The 11,902-nt window shown below is 43.0% G+C and overlaps 1 protein-coding gene across 1 annotated transcript; it reads right to left on the reverse strand.

Annotated features, from left to right (window-relative positions):
- Positions 1-936: 936 nt before the first annotated feature.
- Positions 937-5,974, reverse strand: LOC111841935 (calcium/manganese antiporter SLC30A10-like). Its single transcript, XM_023808103.2, has 4 exons — positions 4,749-5,974; positions 4,034-4,108; positions 3,627-3,866; positions 937-2,100 (listed from the first exon to the last, which is right to left on the reverse strand). Exons 1-4 carry the CDS (start codon positions 5,248-5,250, stop codon positions 1,691-1,693), a joined length of 1,227 nt encoding a protein of 408 aa, XP_023663871.2. The 5' UTR covers positions 5,251-5,974; the 3' UTR covers positions 937-1,690.
- Positions 5,975-11,902: the final 5,928 nt, after the last annotated feature.

The raw sequence follows: 11,902 nt of genomic DNA on the forward strand, positions 1-11,902 counted from the left end.
AACTGATGCATGGTTTCTTTGTAATTTGTGTTCAACTTAATACTGTGTTTTGCTGAAAAAAGGCAAAACATTCACCCAAGTAACTGATTCACTTTGTGATAAGTTGATGATAAATTTCACCACCCTGATTGAAATTATTGAGGACTGTAAAAATGGCTCAATATAGTTTGTCAATCCAGTCCTCAGAGATGCCCAGACAGTCCTCATTTTTGTTTCCTCTTAACGCACCAATCATTCAAGCGGTCAGGAACACCAAGTAGCGGGAGCAGTTGTGGTGGGAGCTGGGAGGAAGCAAAAATGTGGATTATCTGGGGGTCCCCAGGGTCTGGGACGAGGAACACTGATATAACATATTATACAGATAGACCGTGGGTAACACGGTCCCCTCACACATCCGGGGTGGGTGCTTGAAATACTGGTCCTGTTCTGTGTGTGGAGTCGCATGTTTTTATGTTGGGTAGGTACTCAAGTTTCCATCCACAGTCTTAACATATGCAAACTGGTGTCCATAGTGAGGGAACGTGCATTTGTGTGTGTGTGTGTGTGTGTGCGCATGCACACAGCCATGCACATGCCCTGCGATGAGCTGGACTGGCAGGTATCCCGTTTAGGCTGCTCCCTGCTCCCTAGTATAAGCTCCAGGCCCACAGCCACCCTGAACTGGATGAGCAGCTCAAAGCTGGATGCATGATACTATATAGCATCCTCAGTGACCCTAATCCATCTTGAGTTCCCTTTAATAGAAAAGTTGTATGAAAAATGTGTATGTGTATGTATATAATAGTGTGTGTGTGTGTGTTTGTGTTTGTACCTACGGTCTACATACATCTATATGAAATCTCAGTTCCTGGCTTCCATGCATTATCAGGCCAACTACCAATATAAAACCAGCCCCCCCCCCTCAATTGGTGAAACAAAAGTGACAAATGACTGATGTTTTCATAGAGGTATTTTATTCATTTCAAATCAAAGTGCTTAAGTCTTGTGGCAAACCAATTGTAACATTTGATTAAGAGTATTTTCCCCTGCATACAGTCCTGGGGGGAGTTAATTATCTCAGATCTGTCACTGAGCTACTTCAAGCACTTGTGGCAAAACTTCACTTCTTTTTAAATGGGGCGTCTGTCCACCTGGCTGTTGTTTAGCAGCATGTGCTTGGCAGCCCAGGAAGTACCACTGCACGTCTGCTTTCTTTGGGTGACCTTTACAGCCAGGACACCCTAACGTCACTGTCTTATGTTTTAAAATCAGTTAGCTTGATAGGATTATTAACTACACACACCACAAAGACAAAACATGAATCATCGTTGCACGCGGGTGATCGGAATCGGCAGTGCATGCACCTGGTTCGAGTGCATGTGGTCGTTCGAATGAACAGCACAGTAATGGTGTGGCAGAGGGGATTTGGTTTGCCAAGGAGCCGTTCAGATTCCCTTTGCTTGGGCACTCGGTGCCCGCTGACTGAACGGTTCCTCCAGGCAGGTGCTCTGAATTTGGTATTCTGCTGTTCACTGGGTTTGACAGTCTGTGCCCTGGAGACAAGGAGTGGAACGTATGAGAACTTAGAGTAACCGTGATTGGTCCTTGGTTCAAAACAAGTCTGCAAGGGGAAGAGGCACTTTCGATGCAGCAGTTTAAATGAAGAGGTATGCATTTTTTGTACACACTTTCCAGTTTTCCCTGCACATATTTATAATTTCGTGCTGTAGTGTGTCTCTTTGGCCACTGGGGGGAGCTCATACATCATGTCCTGGAGGGGAACCTCAGATGCCTCCACAGAAGGCACAGGCAAGTGGCCATTCTGAAAAGATAGGGGCGAGGGGGGTGCTTGACAGCAGGACTGCTCCTGACATGTGGCTGACAGGCAGGGGGTGCTACAGAGAGCCTTTTGCTCACACCCCTCCTCAAACTCAGGCTGGATGGTGACGCTGTGTACCCCGGCCTGGTGGAAGACCTTCCGGACTTGCCGGGAGAGCATGTGGAATGTGGACATGTCCGCACACTTGATGTGGAGGGTGGCCACGTTCCGGCCATGAATCAGCTCCCAAACGTGCATCTCGTGGACTCCCCAAACCCCATGGATCTTGGAGATGTCCTCCACTGGAGGGAGAAGAGAAGATGTGACCAGGCAGGGAGGAAGAGAAATGAGGGAGAGGAAGAAGCAAAAAGGAATGGAAATGGTGAGTTTATATCGATTTCAATTCATCCGTGAATGCTAACAATGTAAATGTATATATCTGTTCCGCTGTATAATTACATGCATGTTTAACACTGATTTTCTATAAAGTACTTCATGTAAATAACATACATTCTGAATTAATTTAACTGCAAATTTGTTCGTGATAAAACCTAGATTTAGCTAAGGATCCTTCTTGGTGCTTCAAGCTTCTGCCCTAAAACTACCACAGACACATTTCAGCTGTATCTTATGTTGTAATTTTTTGTACAATATTGTTCAGCACTAGGCCTCGGTTCCCATTTAATGCACACAAAAACACTAGAATATCAGGACTGGTACCAGTGATACCAAACATGGTATTGGATCAAAAAGAAAATCAGTGGTTTCGCCCATCCCGACAAAGCATTTGCTTTCACTATCATCGCTGTGGAATCTAAAATGTTTACATACAGTGGAAGAAGAATGTCAGTTCACCTTTCTCCTCCACACTCATTTTTAGTTTAATTTCTCACAAACGCACCACATTGTCTATGAGTCCAACAGAAATGATGAAGATCTTGTGTATGGCTCGGAGCGCGCACGCAGAGCTTATGCAAAAGCAGAGGCTGTAAACTTGAAACTGATTTTTAACATACACTAGATAATCATTAAAACTGCAAAGTTTAAGTTCTGTTTGATAAGTGAAAGATTTTTTTTTTGCGTAACTATTGGGTCAGTGTGTGATGGTGAGCCTAGCCTCTGTGCCTGTGATCAGCTGGCCGCCGGTTCGAGCCCGGCCTTGCCTCCTCTCTGGATCCTTGACTAAGGCCCTTAACCCCCAGTTCCTTGGGCGCTTCAGCAGATGGCTGCCCTTCACAGCACGGTACACTTACACAGCACGTTGGGGGAGGCGTAAACAGAGGGCGTTTTTCCACCGCACCAGGTACCGTACTTTCGGTACTTCCATAAAGTGCCGAAAGTTTGGTACTTCTTTCATGTCGGCATTGTTCGGTGTTTCGCGTGTGCCCCATTTCTTCCAAGCGGCTTAGTATTGCGGTGTTCCGGGCAATTCAGTTTCCCTATGTTTCTCCTGTCTATCAGGAAATAATGTTTTCCCTAATATTAAAGCAAAGAGGTATGTGAAATGTCTGAAAATCACTCAGGTACATCAATCTGCACATCCTTATCTTCATCTGAAACTGCCCTTCGTACTCCATAAGCCCCAGCTTCAAGACTCCTATCACTAATAATTATTCAGTATTTGAAGACGATGTAACTGATAACGTGATCACGTACATTATTAGACACAAACCTATATGTCACTTTAGACTAAGTGGCAGAAACTTTTTAACAGCTGCAAAATGAACAAATGATTTAAAAGCCATCATTTTAAGTGACCAAATATGAGAGCATATATTCCAGTTACTGCGGAAAGAGCCGATGGCGATAGTAACACGGTATCACTTACGGATGGCGCTGAGCGGCAAATCTGCGGGGCTCATCTGCAGCAGGATGCTCGTGGTCTCCTTCACCAAGGGCATGGCAGTGGTCATGATAATTACCACCATGAGCAAGGTGAGCAAGGGGTCCAGGTAGCACTGCCAGTTGCACTGCTCTTTCTTCTCCAGCGGCAGCGCGTAGAACACAGCAGAGGTGACCACCACCACCACGGAGCCTAGAGCATCATTCAGGACATGGAGCAGGACTCCTGCATGTGCAGGGGAGATGGAAAGGGAACAGGCATGGGTTAATGCAAGAGGAGACAGGCACCGTGGCATAGGGAACAGCTCTGAGAGGGGAGGTGGTGGTGCTGAGATGCAGGATTGCTTTATTGGCTTAACGGGAGCCATGCTACTGATGGGTGAACTTTCGCACCTCGGATATTGAGCGGCTGACTCCTTTTTTCCTCTCCCTTCTGGTCGGTGATGCCGTCATGCAGAACCGGGGCACCTGTTTACCAACAAAACAGGCGGTGTGTGTGTATGCGCTCTGCCTAAGAGAGGGCGAGAGACTTAGCGACATGATGCACCGACGGCACCGTTGTTCGGGGAGCTGAATATGCTCATTAACGTGGCCTACGTGTCTATCCAATTCACAAGCACAGCAACAAGTGCACTCACAGTCCCACCACTGCACTAGATGACAATAACCGCTCATAACAAGGCCTCCATAAATGGGAAGAGCCGCATACACAACGCTGAATTATCGCCATGACAACGGCACGTGACACTGCAAAATCACGCGGTCCGACGTCGTTTTTCTAATGTGCTCATTGAAAGGATTTTTAATTTACTCTCCGCCTTGAGAGCAGTCACATGCATGTAAACGACTGAATATTTGGGGATTTAGTTAAGCACAAAGTCATTATAAACGATATATTCAGATAGACATTGGGCAAGTAGGATTTATACTCGTATGTACAGCAATTTCCAGTTATGTTTCCATAGTAACTTGAAATAAAATAGTGCTGTTTTGTAAAATACCATTAAATCCGCGTAGCCTCATTAAAGACTCATCGATTGCATGTCTATTGCAAAGAAACTGAAGTGCATTTTAGAAATACGTTAGTAATATGGACATCTCAGAGCACCTGCTTGGCTTTCCTCGTCTTTCGTTTCGCTTTCTTGCGGTGCCCCTTTACGGCTCCCTTGTCTTCGCCGCCCCTTCCCACGGCGACAGCAGCTGAAGTCTTGGAATATAAACAGGCCTACCACGTTGACTAGCAGACCCAGCGCGCCTACGATCAGCACCAGCATAGGGTTGGAGATTATGTCCGGATCGGCCAGCCCCTGTATGGCTTGAAGTGAAACGGAGAAGCAAAGTGCGGCCAGGAACACGGCGTTGGCCAAGGCGCCAACCACCTCAGCCCTGGGCAGCCCGTAGGTGCTGCGGCCAGACGGGGGTCGGCGTGACAGGCGGGTCGTCGTGAGACCCACGATGAGCGACAGAAGGTCCGACAGCATGTTGTACGCATCCGACACCAGCGCTATAGAGTTTCCCATGTATCCGGCTATAATCTCTGCAAAGAAAAACGCCACCGTGAGAACGATCATGAAAATCAGGCGGCACGTCTTCCCGGTGTAGCGCCCCATTGATGCTGATATAGATGGCTTTTTAACTTGAGTTATCTCAGTGCGTCCTTTTCCCGAGTCTTAGCTTCATCGATCGATAGCGGGAATAATGGATGGATAATGATTCGGATATACGCGCTGTGAAATTCCCGAGTGAAGTCCGGAGTGAACAAAGGTGCCTCGCCCAGTCCGTCTTAGATGCACCGTCACTCTATTTCTCCCTTTACCTCGGTTGCCGGCAACCTGGGATATGACTACGGAGATAGCTGTCGCATTTTCCTTAGAAACTGCCAAGTCATGTTTCGTCAAGGGACTTAAATTTGCGAGTCGCCTAAAAAAAACTACTGACGCCGGCAACAACGCGATCATTCTTGTCGAAATATACATTTTATGATCACCGGTATTACCAGTTCAACCAGTACAGTGACTGCGAGGGTACTCTGATCACGGGTACAAACACCGACCTTTAGTCAGCCTAACTGAACGAAAGTCTTACGAGTGGTTGCGTGATACCAGCTGCATTTATAAGCATTTTGCAATTAGACACGAATGCTTTGTATCTTAATTCATGATACGTTCAAGTTTCAGTAGGATAAATAATTAACGATTAGTGATCTTTGTGGTCTATTAGATTCCTAACAACAAGCCCACCCCTGTATCACGCATCTTGTGAGAGTTAGACTGCTCATTGCTTTTGCGTGTTCATGTCTCTGAAAAGTTAGAAGCCTTTTCGAAAGGGGAGATAGGATGGAGGATCAGAACGTTATTGTACAAAACAAATAGAACTGATAAGTAATATAAAGTGTGTCTGAAATTATAATGCAAATATGATCACTATGGCTCCAATCTGCTGGATCCTTAATTTATATATAGCCTATATATCTTTTGAACAGTTTGACCATATTGTTCAGAAACTATGTAAGTTAAAAAGATTGCCCGAGAGAATAATTTTGGAAGCTCAAAGTTGCTTTGTATGGAAAGTGTTTTGCGATAATATTCAATAAAGAAATATATCTTTTAAAAGATTATTTAAATTAATTTAAATTGTCATTTACAGTGCCCTCTATAATGTTTGGGACAAAAACACATTTTCCTTGATATATCTCTCTGCTCCACGATTTACAATTTCAAACCAAACAACTCAGACGTGATTGAAGTGCACCTTCCAGATTTTAATTAACAGTTATTTGCATACATTTCGGTTTCACCATGCAGAAATTACAACACATTTTAGACAGTTCCAGCAGATACGGGGGATAACGTTTCACCCGCGGATGTACATTTCTATCGTTATTTCATGAGTGGGGCTGAGTAATCTACAGCCGTGGCCAAAAGTTTTGAGAGTGACACAAATATTAATTTTCACAAGGTCTGCTGCCTTATTTTTTATGATGGCAATCTGCATGTGCTGCAGAATGTTATGAAGAGTGATCAGAGGAATTGCAATTAATTGCAAAGTCCCTCTTTGCCATGAAAATGAACTTAATCCCAAAAAACCCATTTCCACTGGATTTCAGCCCTGCCACAAAAGGACCTTCTGCCATTATTTCAGTGATTCTCTCATTAACACAGGTGAGTGTTGATGAGGACAAGGCTGTAGATCACTCTGTCATGCCGATTGAGTTACAATAGCAGACTGGATGCTTTAAAAGGAGGGTGGTGCTTGAAATCATTGTTCTTCCTCTGTTAACCATGGTTACCTGCAAGGAAACACATGCAGTCATCACTGCTTTGCACAGAAATAGCTTCACAGGCAAGGATATTGCTGTTAGTAAGATTGCACCTAAATCAACTGTTTATCGGATCATCAAGAACTTCAAGGAAAGAGGTTCAATTGTTGTGAAGAAGGCTTCAGGGTACACAAGAAAGTCCAGAAAGCATCAGGACCATCTCCTAAAATTGATTTAACTGCGGAATCAGGGCACCACCAGTGCAGAGCTTGCCCAGGAATGGCAGCAGGCAGGAGTGAGTGCATCTGCACGCACAGTGAGGCGAAGACCTTTGGACGATGGCCTGGTGTCAAGAAGGGCAGCAAAGAAGACACTTCTCTCCAAGAAAAACATCAGGGACAGACTGATATTCTGATCAGTCCTGTGTCATGCCAGCGGTAAAGCATCCTGAGACCATTCATGTGTGGGACTGCTTCTCAGCCAAGGGAGAGGAATCACTCACAATTTTGCCTAAGAACACAGCCATGAATAAAGAATGTTACCAAAACATCGTACAGTTTGGTGATGAAAAATGCCTTTTCCAGCATGATGGAGCATCGTGCCATGAGGCAAAAGTGAAAACTAAGTGGCTCGGGGAACAAAACGCAGACATTTTTGGTCAATGGCCAGGAAACTCCCCAGACCTTAATCCTATTGAGAACTTGTGGTCAATCCTCAAGAAGTGGGTGGACAAACAAAAACCCACAAATGCTGATAAACTCCAAGCATTGATTACACAAGAATGGGCTGCTGTCAGTCAGGATTTGGCCCAGAAGTGGATTGACAGCATGCCAGGGCGACTTGCAGAGGTTTTGAAAAAGAAGGACCAAGACTGCAAATATTGATTCTTTTTGCATAAACTTAATGTAATTGTCAATAAAAGCCTTTGAGACTTATGAAAAGCCTGTAATTATACTTCAGTATACCATAGAAAGATCTGACATAAAGATCTACAAACACTGAAGCATCAAACTTTGTGAAAACCAATGCTTGTGTCATTCTCAAAACTTTTGGCCTCAACTGTAGTTATCCTGAAACAACAGACGAAACGCGGTTATTCGTGAGAATTCATTCGGCTAGATGATATCAATCTGCTGTGACTCAGTGTGCAATGTAACTGCAATTGAGCTGTTAGGTTTCTTTTTTTTTTTAGAGCCTGGCCACCGAGATTGATGGGTGACTGACAATTTTAATGGTTGCTGGTGTCATTTAAATGACATATTTATGAACAATTTAAATGACAATTAATTTTAAAAATAATTTAAATTATATATTTATTTAATATTGTCACGAAACACCAATTTAAGCTATTCAAATGAATATTAAAAACAAAAATGCTAACATGGCTGATATTATGCAAGGGGTGTTTTATTGCCTAAATGGGTAAAATTGTGAAACCATATCCTCCTGAGAACCAAAGAAAAAAAGTGTCCTTCAGTTTTAGGTTAATTGTGATTTTCTATGTCTTTGGAGGAAATAAGACATATTTTTTTCAAATTAATTTTTGTTTTTTAATTTCACAGCATGTCCTCTTTAGTGGACAACAGGAATAAATATGTTTCCTTACATCAGTGAAAAGAGATGCAAAAACAAAATGTCCACTCCAATGGACATAAATGAATGGGTGGGGTGTCAGGAGGTTACGCAAAATTTATAAATAGCAGCTCAATTTATTAAAAGTCTTTACTCGGGAACAAGACACACAGAGGCAAGTCTCTTAGGGTTCTGAGAAGTCGCAAAATCTAGCAGCAAAGTCGCTCATTTGGCAACACTCGGGAGGATTTGGTTGTATCAAGCTGACGTCATTGTCAAAGTGAGCATAGATGAAAATGAGGCGGTGGCCGTTTTACTGGGGAACGATGATCATGGCTGTCGTTTAGCTCTAGTAGCAACAGCAAGAAAAACCCAAATCTTAGTTTATTTTGTTTGCCCTCTTCGTAAAAATCACGGCAAAGAAACCAAAGAACTAACAGAAAGGGGACGGAGAACTTGGCTAAATGCCATCAATCGAAAGAACTTGGAGGGCGTGCGTTGCGTGTTCTGAGAATTTCCTTACAGGAAAAGATGGGCAGCATGTCAATTAAATGTATTTATGTTTGTTTACGTTTTAGTGTTTTGTAATTTATATTTTGCCTGTTGGAAAAGAATCAGTTGAAATTTGTAATAAAATACTTTGAGAGATTGTATTTTATGTATTTAAAATCCTTACTTAAATATATCATTAAAAAAAAAATTCTGTCATTTTAAGAACCTTCATCACCAGGCTTACAGATTTTTAAATGTATGGAAAGAAGCTGCTTTGGTGATTGGTGCAGACAGCAGACTGTGATCAGTGATCAGACTACAGACTGTATCGCTGCTTTTATTCCACAGTTCAGTGGTCTCTGCGTAATGTGTAAAGTCCTTGAATTCTCCAGTTTTGTTTTACCATCAGCCGATAATTGCACCATTTTCACTTTCTAACTGGCTGACAAGTCTTTCTTTTTACCCATTTTGGTTTTTAAACACATATCTACAGCTTTACTTCTTGTATTGTGTGATTTTTCAACCTGTGTAATATCATTACAGGGGTGGGTTTCTTATGAGTTTGCAGGAAACAGCAGACAGAGGTCACACAATGCTGTATAACAGGCACCAACAAAGCTAGTATATTGTCCTTGGTATAGGATAAGCAGTGACTCATTTTGGCTACTTGTTCTTAAGATATTTAAATTTATTACAGTTGCATGATAATTTCAGACACACTGTTGAAAACCATAAAAGAATGCTTTTTTTTTGCATTGTTACACTCTGTGACCCCACTGTATTGCTGGCAATGAAAGCACAGGGCATCAGAACACATACTCATAAAATCTGAGTAATTATCAGGCGTTGAACCGGCTGTCTCTCGCACCCTATCAAAAGGCAGATCAAAGAGCAAAAGTGTCACAAACTGAGATTTAGTCATTTGTTGGCTACATTGTGGTCTGTATAAATTGTCAAAATTGAAAGAAATTATTATATACAGTATTGTGCAAAAGTCTTAAGCTATTCATCTTGGTAGTAATTGCATACTTTGTCAGAAAAAAAACACAATTTAACATTATAACGTATGCAAATTAACAAAAAATAAACAAGAATTTCATCCGTTCTCCAAAAAGTTACTGATACCTTGTTGGATGGCTGAACAAACTTTGGTTCCCAAACCTCTCCTCAGGGGCACCTCAGCCATTCTATGCATTCATTAAATTTCTCCATCTGCTCTATTAATTCATGAATTTGACTTGTTAAATAACTGAATGGGATATTGAGTAGCCAAACATGATGGGGTAGTGGACGGTGGCAACAGATACTGTGGTGATTTTAGGAGACGTCTTGAACCGGCTAAGCTGATCTACATCGACACCAACATGAGATCAATTAGACTTCATTTTCTGTGATTGCGTAAGACTTTTGCACTGTACTGTATAAACTCTTAATCATCTAATCATAAGTATTTGTTTACAGAGTGTAAAGTAAGCAGACACTAAGGTTGGATGACAGGTTGGATACAAGCAACAGGAATGAGTTTTCTTCCTGCAGTGATCAGGCTCAGCCTAATAGATAGGTTGAGGAGCTCAGACATTCAGTAGAGGCTAATTTCCCATTCTTAATACATTGGCTTTAACCCTTTCAGGCTCAAATTAAGTTTTAGTAACAGGACAGGACAAAGTCCTGCAGTGGTACTTCTGAGTAAAAAAAACTCATAAAATATGTATGTGGGGTAATAAGGTAGTTAGTTTTTAACTGTTGCAAATCAGCAACGCCTGCCTTGAGAGGGTTAATATGGAGTTGACTCACCCTTTGCAGCTATAACAGCTTCAGCTCTTCTGGGAAGGCTGTCCACAAGGTTTAGGAGTGTGTTTATGTGAATTTTTGACCATTCTTCCATGAGAGCATTTGTGAGGTCAGGCACTGATGTTGGATGAGAAGGCCTGGCTCGCAATCTCTGCTCTAATTCATCAGGTTGAGGTCAGGGCTCTGTGCAGGCCAGTGAAGTTCCTCCACACCAGACTCGCTCATCCTTGTCCTTATGGACCTTGCTTTGTGCACTGGTGTGCAGTCATGTTGGAACAGGAAGGGGCCATCCCCAAACTTCTCCCACAAAGTTGGGAGCATGAAATTGTCCAAAATTTCTTTGAATGCTGCAGCATTAAGAGTTCCTTTCACTGGAACTTATGGGCCAACCCCAACCCCTGAAAAACAGCCCCACACCATAACCCCCCTCCACTAAACTCCACAATGCAGTCAGGCAAGTACCGTTCTCACGGTAACCGCCAAAACCCAGACTCGTCCATCGGATTGCCAGACAGAGAAGCTTGATTCGTCACTCCAGAGAACATGTTTCCACTGCTCTAGAGTCCAGTGGCGGCATGCTTTACACCACTGCATCCGACGCTTTACATTGCACTTACTCGCCCATGGAAACCCATTCCATGACGTTCTCTACGCACTGATCATGAGTTAATCTGATGGCCACACGAAGTTTGGTGGTCTGTAGCTGTTGATTCTCCAGACAGTTGGCGACATCTGCACACTGTGCACCTCAGCATACGTTGTCCCCACTCTGATTTTACGTGGCCAACCACTTTGTGGCCAAGTTGCTGTTGTTCCCAATTGCTTCCAGTTTGTTATAATACCACTAACAGTGGACCATGCAATATTTAGTAGTGAGGAAATTTCACGAATGGACTAATTGCACAGGTGGCATCCTATCACGGTACCACGCTTGAGTTCACTGAGCTCCTGAGAGAGACCCATTCTTTCGCAAATGTTTGTAGAAGCAGTCTGCATGCCTTGGTGCTTGATTTTATACACCTGTTGCTAAGGAAGTGATTGGAACACCTGAATTCAATGATTTGGAGGGGTGTCCCAATACTTTTGGCAATACAGTGTATGATAGTGTTGTTTGTATTTTCAGCATGAGTTTTTAAATTACCCATGAA

Source organism: Paramormyrops kingsleyae, chromosome 14 (genome assembly GCF_048594095.1).
Source record: "Paramormyrops kingsleyae isolate MSU_618 chromosome 14, PKINGS_0.4, whole genome shotgun sequence".
Taxonomy (NCBI): Eukaryota; Metazoa; Chordata; class Actinopteri; order Osteoglossiformes; family Mormyridae; genus Paramormyrops; species Paramormyrops kingsleyae.